Source organism: Sander vitreus, chromosome 15 (assembly GCF_031162955.1).
Source record: "Sander vitreus isolate 19-12246 chromosome 15, sanVit1, whole genome shotgun sequence".
Lineage (NCBI taxonomy): Eukaryota > Metazoa > Chordata > Actinopteri > Perciformes > Percidae > Sander > Sander vitreus.
The window spans coordinates 24,801,151-24,820,766 of record NC_135869.1 but is presented as its reverse complement, the minus strand read 5'-3'; the positions used below and the strand labels follow the sequence as shown (position 1 = coordinate 24,820,766).

General features: G+C 41.6%; 2 protein-coding genes across 4 annotated transcripts in view; one reads left to right on the top strand and one right to left on the bottom strand.

The window, feature by feature from the left end:
• Positions 1 to 10,367, top strand: LOC144530170 (carbohydrate sulfotransferase 12-like). Of its 2 annotated transcripts, none has more exons than XM_078269640.1 (5): positions 1 to 197; positions 4,542 to 5,179; positions 5,900 to 6,052; positions 6,331 to 6,510; positions 6,849 to 10,367. In XM_078269640.1, the coding sequence occupies exons 2-5, from the start codon at positions 4,811 to 4,813 to the stop codon at positions 7,395 to 7,397; spliced, it is 1,251 nt and encodes a 416-aa protein (XP_078125766.1). In that variant the 5' UTR covers positions 1 to 197; positions 4,542 to 4,810; the 3' UTR covers positions 7,398 to 10,367. The 2 variants fall into 2 exon arrangements, with proteins under 2 accessions (XP_078125766.1, XP_078125767.1); XM_078269641.1 differs by having other exon boundaries at positions 1 to 205.
• Positions 10,368 to 12,398: 2,031 nt separating this feature from the next.
• The window catches only part of c1qtnf6a (C1q and TNF related 6a), a 10,739-nt gene continuing 3,521 nt past the window's right edge, over positions 12,399 to 19,616 (bottom strand). For both annotated transcript variants that reach the window (XM_078270177.1, XM_078270176.1), the window contains exons 2-3: positions 14,511 to 14,707; positions 12,399 to 14,241 (exon numbers count right to left, since the gene is read on the bottom strand). In XM_078270177.1, the coding sequence (XP_078126303.1) occupies positions 13,688 to 14,241; positions 14,511 to 14,694 (738 nt within the window). In that variant the 5' untranslated portion in view covers positions 14,695 to 14,707 and the 3' untranslated portion in view covers positions 12,399 to 13,687. The remainder of the gene's footprint in view (positions 14,242 to 14,510; positions 14,708 to 19,616) is intronic.

The following is a 19,616-nucleotide window of genomic DNA, read 5'->3' as shown; positions in this document are numbered from 1 at the left end:
TCATCACTGAGTAGAGACATGTTATGCTGGAGCTGACCCAGAAAAGTGAATTTTTCCCCTCATGAGCTCACTCTGCAGAAACCTCAACTACAAACTCTCGCGGTGCTTTACGTGCTCCCGCTCCATCTCCAAGAAAAAAGGGGACTCGCATCACAGGCAGGCTGACGCGGCGCTGGGAGCTCGCGGGCACAAAAGAGGTGAGAAGGTGTGTTTTTTTCTACTCGTCTTTCTTATTATTAACAAGGATTCTGTAAAGTAACGTAACATTTCACCTCTCAGTAGCAACAACGTGTTTTTTGCATGTACCTTTGCTCCAATGCTGTGGACTACTTTGACACCGCTGTATATTACAGTCTATGCGCTGTAGGCACACTGACAGCGTATATTGATAAAACCACAGGCTGTACGGAAGGAAGCTCGTTGTTTTCTTTTGCTACTCTGCATGGTCTCCACGTAAATTTCACTTAAAGACTACACGCGACGCTTTAATGAACCACATGCCGAAAGCTTCCCGGTGTGAGGAACAGCCCGTTCCCGCGGCGCTGCTCTCCCGTCAAAGGCTACATTGTGTCCGGGTCTGGCATCCGCTGGCGGCTGCTGCGGCCAGGACGGTGTGATTTATCTATCCTCGGGTGAGCACAGGCTGCTCGGCTGCTTTTTTGGGCTTTATCTGTTGGTTTGTATGGACACATGCGTTGACGTTGTGGCGAACATAACAAACGTGGACGAGTAGTGAGGCAACCACTGATAGCCAATGTGACAATTAATAGCCTAGATGTAGCCTGAGACTTGTTGACGTGATGCGAGTGTGCATCCAAAAATATTCATGTCAACACAGAAAGGCGCGTGTAAAGGGGTTGTTTCTCTTCTATATCCCCAGATATTGATTTAATGCTTCAGCCTACCGTCCACAGCTACAGTAGACAGTGACAACAAAACCACACTGTCAAAAAAACTCCATCACAAGCGAAAATCCTGCATTTCAATTGCTCTTAAGTAAAAGTATAAATAGCATAATAAAAGTAAAAGCATTTTACTGGTCGTTGGATACTTAATAACAATACATCACACTTATAGTCCTAATGTCTTGTACATAAAATCTTAATTCGTAAATTAAGTAGTCACTATAGCTGTCAGATAAATATAGCCTAGTGGAGTAAAAAAATAAGATATATTTTAGTGCTGAAACGAATCGATTAGTGAAAAATAAATTGGTAAGTATCTTCATGATATATTAATTGTTTAAGTCACTTTTCATTGTGAGTATTTTCTGCTTTTCGCAGTTTTATGTAATCTTAATATCTTTGGGCTTTGGACTGTTGGTTGGACAAAAGAACACATCTGAAGATGTCACCTTGCAACAGGCATTTGTCTGGCTATGTGTTATAATCAGTGTATAATCAGAACAATCTTTAGTTGCAGCTCAGCAATTTTTCCTCTGAATTGTAGTGGAGTTGAAGTATACATTCAAACCGTCCTCACCCAGAAAACAACCATGTAGATCGATGGTCTCTAAGCAGCTCATGATGCCCCATTATTACGTTTATTGTTAGGCGGCCACCTCCTGTGGCTGATTCGCAAGAGCAAACAACGATGAGAGGTGACAAAGTATAAGAGCAAGACATTTGACTTGAAGAGGCAGGTTGTGGTGGTGGATGGGTCAAACAAATACAGGACGTTCACTTAGGAGACCGGGGTTATGAAACCATAATTAAACGGTCACTTTTTGAAATGAACCGAGTTTTACGGACCTTTAGTCTACTGCTATTAGGTACGAGTATGTGTTGTATAAAGTAGAAATACTCAAATAAAGTACCTATGTAGAGTACTTTCTTTTGTTATTTTATTTAAGTAAATTCACTTTCCACCACTGGCAAAACATTTGAATATTTTCTGCTCCTGATATGCCTGATTTAATGTACATTATGGGACAGCAGTTAATTTGTTGGTGTGCATAGAGAAAGAGGAGTGTAGTCTGCAGCCTCTAGAGAGGGGAATTATGATTTTCCATGTCAATGGTCTCCTCTCAGCTTCAGGGAAGAGGAAATAAATGAGGACTGTTACACGAGAGCTCCAAATTTAGAAGAGTGTCGGAATGGAAAAGCGACGCCCTGCGACTTTTAAACGGCACAGGAAACAGAAGATAGACTGTAGATAAAGTGGAATTAGGAAACATGAATTAAGATTGAGATACGCCACAGGTAAAACAGACACAGGCCATCTTTCTGCAGCTCTCCATAAAGTAATAGGCTGTTTTGTGCCTTGCATGAGCACAGTAAGCTTCAGTGTATTTTTGTATCTTGGTTAGGTGTGAAAATTGGCCCTCTTTCAAAGGTTGCTAACTTGGCTTGTATTACTTCCGTAGTGCTTAGTATTAAAATATGCCGATGGTATACCATAATCCATAGGAAGCCTGGTATAAGTACAGCGGGATACTTGTGCAGTGCAAAAGTTATTACTTTATGGTATGCAGCAGAGCCCCCTGGCATGCACTCATTTGACAACCACTTGTGATTTTACTGCCGGGGAGTGGGAGTTCAGTCATCTTAGAGAGGTGAAGTTGAAATTCAGTTCAAAAATGTGAAGCCAGGAAACTGTCAGACGTACTCACATTGCTCTAGTTTTCAACAGAAGAGCAAGCATACCTCACTCACATAAAAGCTTTTCATTTGCTTGTATTTTTGATAATCTCTTGTGAAAAAGAGTGTGAAACTCTACCTAGATGCATGAATAGGAGGAATTTAAAAAGGCAATAAATTCAGTTCAATATCTCCGAAGTGTTGGTCCACAGCACAGCCGTCTATTATTATACTTTACATGGTTTGTCATTAAAGTGTCTTTGTTCTCTCTCGCTGCTAGATTCCCTGCATTTTTGTGAGCTTATCTGTGTGCCAGTGATTCTTCTTGTTGAAATGTGCTTTTCCAGTTTAGATGAAATAATGCAGGGTTTTCACTGCCATTATAAGGCTTAAGGCCTTTTTATGCTTCTGCGTAGAATCGACGGCGTACCCCCGCAGACCCCTCTGCGTCTACGCCGGACCCTACGCCGTAGCCTGACGTGCACCTCTCGTAAAATGTAACTACACGATGGACGCGACGCATGTCGCTCGGCCGTGCCTTGGTAGCGTTGCATTTCCCCCCCGACTCATTTCCTGGTTCTCCTTCTCCATAAACAACATGAAATCAAGGAGAGGGTTAACTTTTCCTGCTACAGATTTCCCACCGTGGTCAGAAAGCACAGAGGAGACACTTTGTTTCTCTCACTATTGGCGTTTTTCCATTACATGGTACCTGCTTGACTCGCCTCGACTCCAATCGCCTCGACTCGACTCGACACACTGCGTCCGTTTTCCATTGCAGATTTTAGTACCGCCTCAGCGTGGCTGGTCGTCTTATATGCCGGCTCGACGCACAAACCAGCGCACAAGTATAAACATCAGGCCACTTGAGCTTGTTTTACAGTTCTGTGGAGGCTCCACGCAGAGCTTTCGCCGTAGCCTATGTAGTGGCCTGATGTTTATACTTGTGCGCTGGTGTGTGCGTCGAGCCGGCACGTGTGTGTGTACGTAGGCTACGGCGAAAGCTCTGCCTGGAGCCTCCGCAGAACTGTAAAACAAGCGGCGCCGCAGGAAACTGCCGTGACCTAACGCGACACACACACAGAACGTGGAAGGTGTGTTGTTGTTGCCACAGCCAGAAGACACATTTAGTTTCAAATGAAGGTGGAGGCAGCAAAAAAAAAAAACACACAGCTGGCTGAGCTATTTAAAAATGGCGGGTTTGTTCTGTTCAGGACCCCCCCCCCCCCCTGTCGCTTTCACGTCACCTTTTGGTATCGCCTCAGCTCGCTTGGAACCTCGACTGAGGTGGTACTAAAAAAAGTACCTGTTAGCAGGTACCAGGGACTTTTTTTCGTAATGGAAAACCAAAAAAGGCGAGTAGAGTCGAGGCGAGTAGAGCAGGTACCATGTAATGGAAAAGCGCCATATGACTCTAGAGTCGGTACTCGCTCCGAAGCTAATCGCTGTCACTCTCTCACTTCTCCCTCGCTCTACCACACACTCCCCACACACACACACACACACATGCCGGCTCGACGCACACACCAGCGCACAAGTATAAACATCAGGCCACTTACGTAGGCTACGGCGAACGCTCTGCGTGGAGCCTCCGCAGAACCATAAAACGGCCTTTAGGCTCAGCATCTCAGCCGTTTTGGTCAGTACCAAAATGCTGGTCCAAGTGGACTTTTTTAGCAAGCTTTGTCTTTAAGCTTTTTGAGTGTTATATATTCATTTTCTGCTCTAGCTTTTCCAATGTTTTAGACACAGATATGGTAATAATAATGGTCCACAATCATGTGAAATCACTTTTTATTATTATTGAGAAATGTAACATTCTCTTGAGAGATGACCCCTAAACCCCCCTAAATACGTATACTTAAACCTAGGGAAAACACTGTCTGTTTTAAAATGTTTTTGGTTCCGATATTCTAGCCAGAAGATTATTTTCTGTGTGTGTGTGTGTGTGTGTGTGTGCAGGGTGCTGCAGGCATGGAGCACAGGTGAGAGTTTATTCAGCAGTGCAGCAGCATCATTATAAGCCCACCACAGACTCTGCTGTAGCTGCCATCTATGTATCTATCGCCATGGTGAGAAAGAGTTTCTGGACCTTGACTCTGTTGCCGTGGTGACCCTGTAGCAAGAACCCTGTGACTCCAATCTGTTGCCCCGGTCATCACATAAAAAGAACCAGGCAGGTAACTATTTCAATCTGCTGCCATGGTGATGGTGTAGAAGCAACAGTCGCTATGGGAACGTCCAGGATGTTCCGCATTTTTGTCGTCCTGGGCTCGGCCTTTATGATCCTTCTGATCATCATCTACTGGGACGACGTCGGAGCCTCTCATCTGTATTTGCACACTCCTGTGTCACCGGGCCCCAAAATCCCACACCCCCCTCCTCCTCATCAGCAGCCTCAAACCTCCCGGACCCCGTCCTTCCTGTCCGACATCGATGCCTTTGTTAACCAGTTCTTAGAGCCGGGAACTGGTGAGCCCACGGACCCCGTCCCCGCTGACACAAGTAACCAATCGGAGAAAGCAGAGGAACGGTATATTCCACGGCGGGAGTGGAAGATTCACCTGACTCCTGTGGCAGCCGAGCTCCGTGAGAGACAGGTTGATGTCTGAAATTATTATGATTATTATCATTGTCTTTAATAGTAGTGGTAGGATTAAACGTTTAAATGTTATGGTGGGTTGGGTCTATTGAAATACATGAAGGTATAAATATTATGTATGCCTGTGAGCGAGTTGCACGCTGACTCACTGGCATACTTAAGTCGAACAGCCATCGTTATTGTCACTTTTGCTTTTCATGCTGCATAAGTCAAAATGTCGGCCATGAAAAGACCTTTGGGAGGTCAGTGCTCACATTCAGAACAATCAAAGAGTTTTGGACCCTGATTGGTTGATCGCAGAAGCTCCTTTTATACAAATAATGCGAATCTAACATTTATTAAAAGGAGCTAATCAAGACCAAAATCATTTGTGATGTGGTATGTTTAAAAACTATGCAGTATTGATGGATATATAATAAACTTGCAATAATTTGAAACTGAACTGAACTCGGCAAACCAAAATTGGATTACAGCATTCTTATGTTGTATGTATTGTATGTATATACAGGGGTGGGTGTCTTTCTTTCTATATTGTTTTTCTATATTAGTGCCTATACAATATTTGTGTTTCGCTACCAATCGGACCAGACAATACCAATTCATTTATATCTACATGAAAGTGAATTCCCGAATGTCTCCTTTACTTGTGCCATGATGAACATTTGCTCATCGATAATACGTTACATATTGTCTGCGCTTTACCAAATGGTACAACCAGGAGCAGAGGCGGAGGTTACTTCAGGAGATGTGCGCTAATGACAGCGTGGTGTTTCCTGGCAAAAACCGTTCGTTTGACGACATTCCCAACAAGGAGCTGGATCACCTTATAGTGGACGACAGGCATGGCATCATCTACTGCTATGTTCCCAAGGTACGCAAACACCTCCATCTTTTACTCCTTTGCATGTCCGGCAGAACTTTAACATGGTTAAATCCCTCACGGAAAAATGTTATTTTCTTTCTAAATGATCAAAAACTTTAAGTTAATGGGGAGATTTGTGCTCTTTTCCATAAATGGTAAATGCGAGCTGGAACACTGGGTTATTGTTTTAATGCTAAACAATTCCACCAATTTCTTCCAGTTTCCACCCATTTCCCTGTAATAACTGAACATTGACTTTAGACTTTTACGTGTGCTCCCCCTCTTAGGTAGCGTGTAGTAACTGGAAGCGCATCATGATAGTTCTGAGTGAAAGCCTGCTGCGGGACGGTGTTCCCCAGAGAGACCCGCTGGCCATCCCCAGGGACCTGGTCCACAACAACAGCATGCACTTTACCTTCAACAAGTTCTGGAAACGTTACGGAAAGTTTGCAAAGCACCTCATGAAGGTCTGTTCAAACACTTTACATTATATTATTACATCTGCTAGCTATCAGTTTAATTCTTTTAGTGTTTGGGTGGAACTGCAGAGGTCATTTAATAATGCAGAGGCCACTAAACAAGTGAAACCCAGTCTTTGCCACTATGTGCTTCTGGCCACAAAATAAAATATTCACAAAAGGTCGCTCACCACACAGTGAACTATTGTTTCTCTAAGCTAAAGAGTCCCCTGTCATCCCCTAAGTATGCTATTAGTTGCTAATTATTATTTTCAATTCCCTCCACCATCTCAATTAATTGTCCATTATAGGTGTGATGATAATGTGATTTTCATTCATTTTTGAAGGTGAAGCTGAAGAAGTACACCAAGTTTATTTTTGTGCGGGACCCATTTGTGCGCCTCATCTCGGCCTACCGGAATAAATTTGAGCTGCGCAATGAGGACTTCTATCGCCGCTTTGCCCAGGTCATGCTACGCCGCTATGCCAATCAGCCGACGCCTCCCGCCTCTGTGGACGAGGCGTTTGGTGTGGGCATCCATCCCTCCTTCTCCAACTTCATCCAGTACCTCCTGGACCCTCAGACAGAGAAGGAGATGCCCTTTAATGAGCACTGGCGGCAGGTGTATCGGCTTTGCCACCCATGTCAGATTCAGTATGACTTCGTGGGCCACCTGGAGACGGCGGAGGATGATGCCGAGCAACTACTACGCCAGCTGCGGGTGGACAATGTGGTGGAGTTCCCCACCTCCCACAGGAACCTCACAGCCAGCAGCTGGGAGGCCGATTGGTTCAGCACAGTGCCCGTCGAGGCGCGGAGAGAACTCTACAAGCTGTATGAACCTGACTTCAGGCTCTTCGGCTATGACAGACCAGACTCAATCCTCAATGAGTGACTCGCGTTTCTACAAAACTGACCCAGCCACACACAGACAGCGTGTTTTTTTTTTTATGTAATGAAATAATGTTACACTCAACAACAGTGACACCTCCCGTTGCTCTGGGCTTCACAGATGTGTCCTCCAGTCTTGGGTGTCCTACACTGAATGTGCACCTTATTAGGGACTCACTGCTCCAAGAAAAGCACACTTAAAGGTGTTTCATGCTTTTTGCGTTCAGCGCTGTCGGGGCGCTGCGGCTGGCGCGCATGGTCACCGCAAACCGTCTGGTCTTTCATACCGATTGCGGTCAGAGCGGCTCAAAGAACCGACTTCTTCTCTCCTGTGGCCAGTCATTGCCACGCAGTCTATGCGACCGCATACGCATTGTTACAAAATCTTGGAGGTGTGCGGCTTGGCGATCAGACCCTCCGCGCACCGACGCCCAGTCCGCGATTGCGTCATATTGCCGTCCGCACCGCGCTGAACGAAAGAAGCATGAAACTGCTTTAACGAGGGGAAGCCCGGTTAATAACCATTATCCGTTATTGTTGTTTGTAATCACAAAGACAACAAGAAGCACACAAGTTAGAGTGAGACCGCTGAGATAATGGATTGTGCACACAGCATGTGTCCCTAACACGTGGTACATCCAGTGTAGTCCTTGACTCGAAACCCCCACGCCGAGTGTCGAGCACTCCCAACGTTGATGTCACGCCGCGCCACGTCATTTGCGAGGTCACAGTTGTGTTGTGTGACAAGCTGCGACGATCACCCAGGCTTTTGTAGCAGGATGTCGAAGAGATGTCACAGAGCCATTTTGTGATGTCATAGAAACCCTTTTGGTCGTGACACCGACACAGATGCAGTGGACGGGGAAATGTGGACAAATAGTTCAAACAAGGTGTTAATAGATTAGTTTTGTGCCATGTTGTTTATATGTAATTTATTTCGCATTGTGTAAGTGCAATGTTTATGTCAAGCATGAAAGGGATTTTTAGGTTTCGTTTAAAGATACATACTGACAGCTCACAACAGGTGGAATTCTTTTATACCTCATACACAGATTAATATAAAAGGATACTCATAACTCATAATCTCTTCACATAGAAGCACGGCAGCTCCAGTGAACATTAGACTGCACAGCTGGATTTTTCTCAGCTTGTCTGTTTCTTTCTACATTATTTTCTAATGGCATCTCAGCTGGACATACACAGGTGAGCCTCTGTGTATATTTAAACACAACTGTTTTCCAAAGGGAACATTTTCTTTTATTGCTTTGTTGTGTTGCCATGACGCTGTTATTATCAGCATTTAAACACCTTTTGTGTTCATACACACAGAGACTGTAGTTAGCAACACTGACCTACTGTACATTGGGTAACCCTGGAGACTGCAACAGTGTTGCTATCCCTCCCCCCTCTAAATATGATGAACACTTGTGTTTACGTTTCAGTTACGTTTGCATTTTCATTGGACGCAGTATTTTGTAGCAAGGAGCTGAGCACATTAAGTGAAGCCAACGTGGAGTGTTTTTCAGTACGTGCAGTGGAGATACTTCACTCCACAAGTTGGGTTGGTGCAAGATGAGGCTATGGTCAGTATTAATGTCAGAGTTTCCAAGTAAAGGAGTGTAATCATGGTGAGAGTCAGGATCAATCACACCATGATCTGAGCATGGATCAGGCTGCGTGTTTTATATGAGAAGAGTGGGAAGATAAGATAGTGCCTTTGGTTGCAAAAGTTTACACAGCAAAAAACGTATTTTTGTAGAAGGACTCAATTTTTACTTTGAACACCATACAGAGAGAACTGTATGACGCCATTGGGCCTTTGTTTATCTTGTGGGAATATTCTTTGGAAAGAATAGGAAACTGTCTTTATGGGAATTTGTATGAATTATGATTCTGTGAGGACTCCTTCAGTGTGCTTGTAACCAGCGGATTGCTGTGTGTGTCGTGCAACACACAGTATTACTGTGTGGTTTTTACTCTTATGCGATTATTCTGCAAGATGTACATGTTCACACTATTGACTCCGTGTTGTCTCACTGCCTTTTGGTTTATTTGTTTTGTAAAGGTGCGGTTCACACCTGGAAATATTTAGCATCTATTGCTGGTTTTCCCATCATCACTTTTTTTTTTTTTACATGTAGCTCTAAATGCACACACAGAAAAGCAGGTCTATGCTAAGCAAGACAATGATAATTTGAAAACACACTTAGTCATCATGCACTCCCACCTCACCAGTGTTTGGATTGTCATATTTTCATATTTCTTTTGTTAATTCTTTCATATTTCTTTTGTTAATTCTTTCATATTTCTTTTGTTAATTCTTTTTTTTTCTTTTTGTATATATATATATATATATATATATATTTTTTTTCTTACGTTACTGTCCTGATGTAAACTATGTCAGAAATGTTGCTCTTGGCTGTATTTTCTTTAAAAGTGCAAACAACACCGTAAGATGGAATACTTTTTTAAAGGGAATAAGAAAACGGCTTATTTTTTGGCAGAATAAAACCTATGAGTACTTTCTGTTTTTGTAATGGAAAAGTCTTCGGAGTGTTAATGAATCTTTATGGAGATTAGAGTTTGACTGGTGGGATGTATTTTTTTTCCGCCCACAGTGGTCTGATTCTGCAACAGCCTCGATGCTTTGAACAGCTTAAAGGGTTGTTGAAGCTTCAGTGCTGCGTGTCCTACATTTTGACCTCATGCCAATTCATAATATTAAATGCTGTCACGGACCAAAAACCCCAAATCTATTTTTGTGATTCATGTTTTTGTAAACAAAAAAAAAAACAAAAAAACAAAACAAAGTATACATATTTCATAAAGTCAAAAGAGACTTTGCAGTGTGACAAACTTGTTCCTTCTCTCATTGATACAGAAAATGCAAAGTATTCATTCAGTTTCATCAGTGTTATGGTGTCATGCATCATCTGGTCTTTGTACAAGAAAAATAAAGGCTGTGCGGCATAATGGAAAATGTATTAGTCTGTCTTTGTGAAGTATCCATTCTAACTCAGTATTATTTATTACACCATTCAGTTCATATTAGATGATATTTGCACAAAGATGTCCCTCATATAATGAATTATGTTATTGTCTCAACACCATTGAGCAGAATAGTCTCTTTGTGCAGTGAGGACTGACATGAAAGTCTTGTAGAAATATCCCTTATCAGGAAAACAGGAAAAGAAAATGACACCAGTGCAGCCCACAAACAACGTTATCAGGAAATGTGGACATCTTAGCAAAATCAAGGAAACGTCTGGATCTTTACACCTAAAGGTTCACATGCCAACCTACCACACACATACACTACCAGTCAAAAGTTTGGGGTCACTTAGAAATTTCCATTCCACTCCATTATAGACAGAATACCAGCTGAGTAGCAGTATCAGTAGCATTGTTTTTTTAACCAGGGCAGCAGTTTTCAGATTACATTATGTGCTTACATAATTACAAAAGGGTTCTCCAATGTTTTCTCAGGTAGCCTTTTAAAATGATATCAGATTAGTAAACAGAATGAGCCTTTGGAACATTGGATGAATGGTTGCTGATAATGGGCAATGTAGATGTTGCATTAAAGATCAGCCACCCACTCAGATCAGCTGGTTTTCTGTCTATAATGGAGTGAGAAGTGACCAAACTTTTGACCGGTAGTGTACATAACAGTTTATAATGTGTATCATGTGTGAGACACCTGCCAAACAACTGTCATCAAAAAAAAAGCTGATGGGGGGGGTCAAAGAAAACGTAGCATAACGCTAAAGCTACAACACAAAGTTTGGGAGGGGGAACCAGTTCATTACTAAGCAACTCTCTGTCATCCTCAAGGTGTCACTGTGTTCATGTTTTATCAAAAGAAATCTTCATTCCAAGGCCTTTTGGAGATTATAGAGTACAGACAGACCAAACGGATGTGCTCCCTCACTAGCTTCCCACCCACCAACTTTTTCGCAGGTATTTGAAGATGTTGGGCCAAGTTTTTTTGCCCTACACCGCCAGCGTGCCTGGGGGATTTTTCTGTAGCTTTAAGTCAGGGTGAACTGATACAAACGTGTATCCCAAACTATCAGAAATGACTTTGTTCCCTTATAGTAAATTAAAACACAGTTTAACCCTTCCTGTTGTCTTCAGGTCAAATTTGACCCATTTAAAAAAATTCGATATCATAAATTTGGGTTTCTTTCAAACAAATAAAAATAAAATAAAAAAATAACGTGGATGGTTCCCTACAACCGTTACTCTTCACAAGTAAAATAAATGATCGGTTCACTGCTTTCATTGAATTAGCGTGTTTTATTAAATTTTATAGCATTTGAAAAAAATCCTATAAAAAATTATAAAATAACATTGAAAAAAGGGAATTTCTTTTTAAAGCTTCAAAAACGTGGGAAAATACAACAAAAACGTCAAAAATGCAGAAAGCAAAAAAAAAAAAAAAAAACGTCGGAAAAAGTGTTGAAAAAGACGACCTAGGCTAAATGTTGACATTTTTTATTTTATTTTAAATTTTGACCCAAGTTGCAGGTCGACAGGAAGACAACGCAAGGGTTAACCCTTGTATTGTCCTCCCATGTCAAAATGAACACATTTTTTTAACACGTTTTTGTAGCATTTTTCGACGTTTTCTGCTCTTTTTTTCCATCTACCAACAGTATACACTTACACCAACTTGTTACCACTATTTTTAAACTCATTTTTGGATTTTATAGTCAATAAACATGTATCCTTTATGAACTATATCTATTAAAGTAAAAAAAAAAATGCAGAAAGTATACATTATTATGACTGATAGTTAAGATCAGGGGATGTTTATGGATAATCACAGACTGTCAAAATCAAAAAGTGATTAAAACACCCAAAAGTCAATGATAGTATTGAACTGATCCTTACTTTTACTTGTGAAGAGCGTTCCATCTGTATTACTTTTGGGCAATTTGGTTGAAAGAAACCCAAATTTCTGATGTAGAAACTTTGAAAACAGGACAACAGGAGGGTTACATTTGTGGCTGAAACACAACTTTAATATCAGTATCAACAATGTACAAACACAGTAGTATAATTACTACAATTGAGAGTATTATAAAATTGGAATAACTGCGTTAATGCATAGCATTTTTGGTTAAAAACAAACGGTAAACATGTCAGACTGAGTAGAAGCTTAGTAAGTTAGAAAATGTAACGCCATATTTATACTGATTATTGTTCTTTTGTAGTATCAATAATGATGATCATGTTAGTACAATCATGAACAGGTATTTATACTGATATGTATCAATAATGGCTTTTATGGTCATGTTAGTACCAATGCTAATATCTGTATTGATTGCAGGTAATTGTGTCACAGCTGACATGAGTTTATTTAATATAATTACTTGTCAGATTACCTATGACTGCTTTATGTTGTACTTTATATTTGGCTATGCTTGACACTAATAAAAAGGTAAGGGGGGGTTAATAAGCACCTTCTGACAAACTCTCAAGTACACTGTAAAAGTGAAACATAATCATAGTATAGTCATTAAAATATCATAGTTAATCCAATACGTTATTGAGCGAGAACATTATGTTTCCTGCAGTTTTATAAACTCAAATCCATACACAACCAAAGTTCAGTTAGCACCATGTGTTAGCACCATATACAACACTCTATAACAGTCCACATTGCAAATGAAACCAAGTGTTTTTTTACCATGTTCTATTAGCCTACACAAACCACTGGTTAGTTTCTTCATTACAGAGTGAGAATATTCAATATCAGACATCTTTCAATTTGCATTTTCTGTCACTGAAAGTAAACAGATTATGTCTTTTTGAATTGCCCTCTGGGCCTAGTCTGTAACAATACTATTATTATATTTAATCCATTCAGTTTTATGCATTTAGGATTGACAGGAGTTGTGTCATGTTTGACATTTTAAGAAACACTTATTGGCGAGTTAGATGAGACGATCGATACCACTAGGTTTTACTAGTCGGTATAAGAAAACAAATTAGCATATTTCCCAAAATGTTGGACTATTCCTTTAATGACACCATGTATGTTGTTGTGACATGTATGCAATATAAAGAGAATGAATCTGCTTTCAAAATTCTGACAATTTTCTATCAGGGTGATGAGTGTACTCAGTTTATTTCTTCACATTTTCTCAAAGAGGTATTGCTCATTCGCTGGGCAACCATTTTCAATTCCAGCACCACGGTGAAACCTCCTTTTTCAATCTAAATATAAAAGAAAGAAGAGAACTGAGCTCAACAGTCTCATCCTCGGCCTTGCCTTCCCTCTCTTATTCAGTTTCCCTCTACGCTGCCTTTGATGAGGTATCCATTGAAAGTGATATAGACGTCTACATCATCACTGTAAACTGCGTTCTCCCTCTCCCTCTTGTACAGGCGGACCCACACCTCGTCTTTCAGCTCCAGCTGCAGCATCACGCTCTGACTCTGCATGATGGAGCGGTCGCTGGGCTGGGCGTACACGATGGCCTGCTCGGTGTCGTTGTGCATGATGTGTAGATAAGTCTCTTTGAAGTTCCACGTGTGGATGTTGACGTTGAAGAAGTAGATCCCTGGGACTTGGCAGAGGAACTTCCCATGGAACATGTTAAAGTGGTCGTCAAGGTTGACGAAGACTGTGTCAAACACAAGCGCCTGGTAGGACTCCAGGCTGTGGAGGGATTTGCGGCGGCCGACAGAGAAGGCGGAGTAGTGGACTTTGCAGGGGTCTCCTGGGAGACCTGCCTGGCCCTTAGTGCCTTTTGAGCCCACGGGACCTCTGGAGCCTGGAGGGCCTTCTTGTCCGGCTTTACCCGGTGTTCCTCTGTCGCCACGTTCTCCTTTGTCACCTGCACAGAGGGATATTAGTCATACCACTGTCAAAAGCTACATTTCTTTCCCTGGTTAAGTTCAATTCAAGATAGTCTATGTGAGACAGAGCATAGAATATCTGCAATCAGCATATGTGAACCTGTTATATTAATAATTCTTAATTTATTCTAGCACCATTTGCACTATTGCATTGCCCTATTGTATTGGTGTTTATAATACTTATAGAGTTATCATGAACATGTATAGTATTTGAGGGTCTGCAAGTGGTATGACATAGGTGTAGTACCTTTGAGGATGGTCATGTTGATGTAGGTGCGGACCTCTGGCACATGGCTGAACCCTCCTGCGGGAGGCTGGGCTCCGCTGCCCTCTTCTGGCTCCAGGTGATCACAGCAGTGCCTGCAGGGGACTGGAGGAGGCACCAGGGCCACCAGCGAGGGCAGGGACACAAGGATGAGGACGCCCAACATAGCTGTGCCTACACTGTAAACCCAGATTTAGTTGTAATTAAACTTTTTAGTGGTCACTACTCATTCTTTCATGTTTTGTTAAAAACCATATTCATTACTAAATCACAATCAGTTGTTTATAATAATCAGCTTAAGTAGGAAGTGCACAGATCACATTAAGCAGAGATAACTAAGGATTTTAAGTTTCTGTGTGGGAGGGGCGGGGTCATTTGAACTGTTCTGCGCTGAAGCGATGCAAAGGCTCATGGGAAAAAAAACAAATACGTTCTGAACGGTTTCTGTCCTATTTAAAGTGTGTTTTAATAATGTTCTGTTAATGTTTTGGGTATGTTACCTAGGTTCTAGTTTTGTATGGTTGATTTAGTGTTCATGTTTATCTACATTTATTGTTGTACAATGACGGAGACCCGGGTGGGGAGGGTGGGGACTGATGGCCTCTGGGCAGTGACAATATTCTCTAACATGAACCTAGTCTGGAAATCAACAACTCTTACTCATGAGGGAAACATTCCACACAGCACAATTCGCTTAAAGTTTTCAGTGTTTTTTATCTATTTTCTGGAACAAATGCATTGAATACATTGTTCTTAAAATGATACTGTTGCAAAGAAAAAACTATATTTATATAGGCCAGTTACTTCATTAGTAGTTATAAGTAGCCTAATGTTTTATATTTTTATGTTTCTTTGCATGTTTAAAGCTAATCGTGAGTAGTTTCTGTCGCCCCCATGAGGAATTCCAAGTCGTCGCATCCACATGATCAAGCCTTTCGTGATCGCGCACCACCCCTCCTCTCTTAATACATCCATGAGGAGGACACGGAGGATTAAAAAAACATGATGGACTCTTCAGAAGACGTCATTATCTTGTCATTTTTATGTCCCCTTTGTCTTCAAAGCTGAACACTGCTATTGTCCTTTCTCAGATGTGACGTAAAATGCATTACTCGAGTTTCTGCGCGCGAAAGTCCCCGGGCGACCCCAGTTTCTAAACATAGCCATACTGAGAAATACTGAGAGAGGTTTATGGAGCTGATAGTCTTAATAAGCTTTGTATCAACTCATTTGGCAATGGCTTGAATGTAACGGACGTTCATTAATATAAAAAAGTTGCGCACTAAAGCTTTAATTTAACATGCTTATTTTAGACAACATGATTCCAGAAAAAAATTATTTATGTTTACTAATGATTTTTGGTAATGACTACTAATGTAAACTTCATTTGTCAACTTTATCAACTTTCCGCTCTGTGTTAATACAACTTGACCTGTTAAGTTTCACCTTGTGTACAAACTTACATGGTTTTAAGGCTCTGACACACCAACCCGATTATCGGCCGTCGAACAGTCTGGCGAGGTCGGTGACTCGAGTCTGTTCGGTGTGTTCCGTGCCGTCGTCAGTCGGAGGAGCCGTCGGCATCCATTTTGGCCGATTTGACTTGAATCGGCCAGTGGGCAGTCGGACTCAATGACCAATCTGATTGGTGGAGTGCTAGCCCTTGACTAGCGAATCAGTGCTTCTTCCACAAGAAGAAGCCCGAGAGCTGACAACGCCAGTATCTTCTTATTACTAGCCATCGTATTTTCTTCCGTTCAGCGAGTAATGACAACAACGATCCTTCTTGACTACTATCAACACTCTCTGATGAAAACAATGACTGACGACAGCGTGCTCTGTGTTTACCAGGTCTAGAGAGATGTTCTGTCATTTCCGGTTATCATTTTTTGGGCGACAATACAGATTAGCGGCGTCTGCTGTTATGGAGATGTATTACGTCTTGCTCACGCGCAGAACGTACACTTCGGTGTGTTCCAAGGCACTTTTTTGAGAGACTGGAGCCAACTGATCAGCCCGACTGCCTTTTCTGCCGACGGTCGGCCGTCGGGTTGGTGTGTCAGAGCCTTAAGGCAATGGGTTTCCACGCAAATTTCTAATAAAGTCAACTAATTTGGGACAACAGTGTACAGTAAGAACAGAGGAAACTATCAGATCATTGGAAGAGCCAAAAGTTTTTCACTTTTTAGCTTTGAATTCATTTCTGCTGGTGGATCTGGATCATCGTAACCCACTGCAACTTGATCTGGGTCAATGCTACAGTGAACTTATAGTGCGTTGCATTTGTACTCGGAGGTCAGAATTTCCGAGGTCAAAGTTGGACAAACGCCCCCGCAACTCGGATATTCGAAATGGTAAGTCGGACAACCTTGCAGTTATTAGTTATTAGCACTTGTGTTATTAGTGTCCCACTAAACCAGGCGTACACACAGTCCTGTCCAACTTCTATCTGCGGACATGTTGTTACGCTGTTTGTGTGCACAAAATATAGCCTAATGTGTTGTTGTCAACTGGTATTGCTAACAATGGCTAACCTGGCTAGAGCTATCCCCACAATGACAAATCCAACTTGTAAATGGAACGCATTCAACTCGGGTGTGATGTCATTCTCTTCTCCGGCTTCCAAATTCCGAGGTAAATGGAGCACACTATTAAAGCTCACAATGACAATGCTAACATGCTGATGTTTAGCAGGTATAATGTTTCAACCCTGTGCATGTTTATCATCTTAATTTAGTGTGTTAGCATGCTGACCTTTGCTAATTAGCACTAAACACAAAGTACAGCTGAGGCTGAACGGCATTAGTTCTGAAGGTATTTGTTCAAAAAGCAAAGTACCGTAGCCTATTGGACAGATTAAGATTTTGACCTGATGATGGCGCTATAGATGAAAGCTTAAGTGATCAAAGTCATTATGATTCATCTTCTGGGGAACATGAATGTCTGTAATAAATAATATATCGCAGTAAACCGAATTTCGTGGAAAAACAGTAGACATTTTACTCAAAGCACATGCCAAAATCATGGTGGTACTAGAGGAAAAGTCTAAGGATCACCAAAGTCATTAGGATTTAACATCTGGGGACCATGAATGTCTGTACAAAATGTCATAAGAAATCATCCAATAATTGATAATCTATTTAAGTATGCACAAAAGTAGTGAACTGCCCGACCGACCGACCGACCAACATTGTCATCCATAGATCCATTCGGCTATATGGCTACAGGCAGCCTTATAATATTTTAAAATGTCACGATGTCACTTTTAAAGGCCTTTGGTTCACAGATCTAAGTCGTCTTGGTGCAGAACGTGGAGTTGAAAGGTTTGAATACTGTATAAGCAAAACCATGGAGAGCTATAAAAAATAAATAGTTTTAAACTAGAGAGTGAAAGTAACGAGAGCAGGAGAAGATCAAGGATTAGATGAGTTACCAGAGGCCAAGACATATGTACTAGCCGAAATATCAGTTGTTCAGCAGCTGCTCAGAAGATAGGATCATTATGTGTCATGGATGTCATTCCCAGAGCAGTGGGAAAGAGAAAGAGGAATCTTTAATCCTGAGCCTACGAAAACATGTATCACTCTGAAGAGAAGAAACAGGAGTCGGGAACAGTGGAAAAAACTAATAAAGTGAAGCATTCTTACAACGAAATAAGCACATTTGTCTATGCGTTGGATGTGCATTCACTTGCATATCACTGGCTGCGTGAATGAAATGCATGAAAGATTTCTGTGTTTACACATCCACAGAGCTGACTCTGAGAGGTCAAATGGTGCCTCAACGACACACTAATGAGCTTCTCATCCAAATCCCGAAAGTAAAGAAAATGTCAAAATAATAGGAGCGCCATGGCAAGGATCATAAATCACCTAAAAAATTACCCTGCAGACAGCCCATCATTTATCACTAATTAGCTCAGGAAAGGTTGACTACCATCATTGGCTTATTATATCCAGAGAAAGTCAGGGGAGTGTTTTTTTTAATACAGAGAGCCAAGCTGAGTAGTTTTCAATGGAAAAGTGATGGCTGTCTGCCAGACTCTCAGTGATCAGTCTATATTGTAAGTGGAACAGTGTGTGCTGCCTGCTGTGTTTATACAGGACAGCTGTATATATATATATATATATATATATATATATATATATATATATATACTGGCTATTGCATCCTTCATACATGACTGTCAACTCAGTCAAAGACCACAAACTTAAAAACGTAATTGACTCTTGCAGTTTTGCTATGAACAAAAGAAAAAACTTGGACCGATTCTGTTCCCTAGCAATGGAATTCTAAAACTGGACCAGATTGTACTTTGCATTCTTTTACAGTGAATTACCAGTTTTATTAGGTACATTGGCTCTAATACAATTCAACTTTTTATCTCTCTGAAAGTTTTTTTAAAACTGTGTCAGAGAAATATTGGTCATTTGGAGGATGGAGGATATCAGATGACTACAAAGAGACGCAAAATGACTGCTAAGAGAAAATAAATAATTACAAAGAGATGCAAAGTGACTAAGAGACGCAAAATGAATACAAAAAGATGCAAAATGACAACTGAGAGATGCACGAAAAAAAAAAGAATACGCAAAATGCCCAAAGAGAGACAAAAAACGCCCACTAAGAGATGCAAAATGACTACAAAGTGACGCAAAACCACTACCAGACACACAAAAAAGAGATGCAAACATACATAGGTGGATCACTGACTTCCTGTCTGACAGGAAGCAGCATGTGAAGCTGGGGATACACGTCTCCGACTCACAGACCATCAGCACTGGATCGCCCCAGGGCTGCGTTCTTTCTCCTCTGCTCTTCTCCCTGTACACCAACAGCTGCACCTCCAGTCACCAGTCCGTCAAGCTTCTGAAGTTTGCAGACGACACCTCCCTCATTGGACTCATCTCTGATGGAGACGAGTCCGCCTACAGGTGGGAGGCTGACCACCTGGTGAAGTGGTGCAACCAAAACAATCTAGAGCTCAACGCTCTAAAGACAGTGGAGATGGTTGTGGACTTCAGGAAGAACCCAGCCCCACCTGCCCCCATCACCCTCTGTGGCTCCACTTTCCGCTTCCTGGGAACT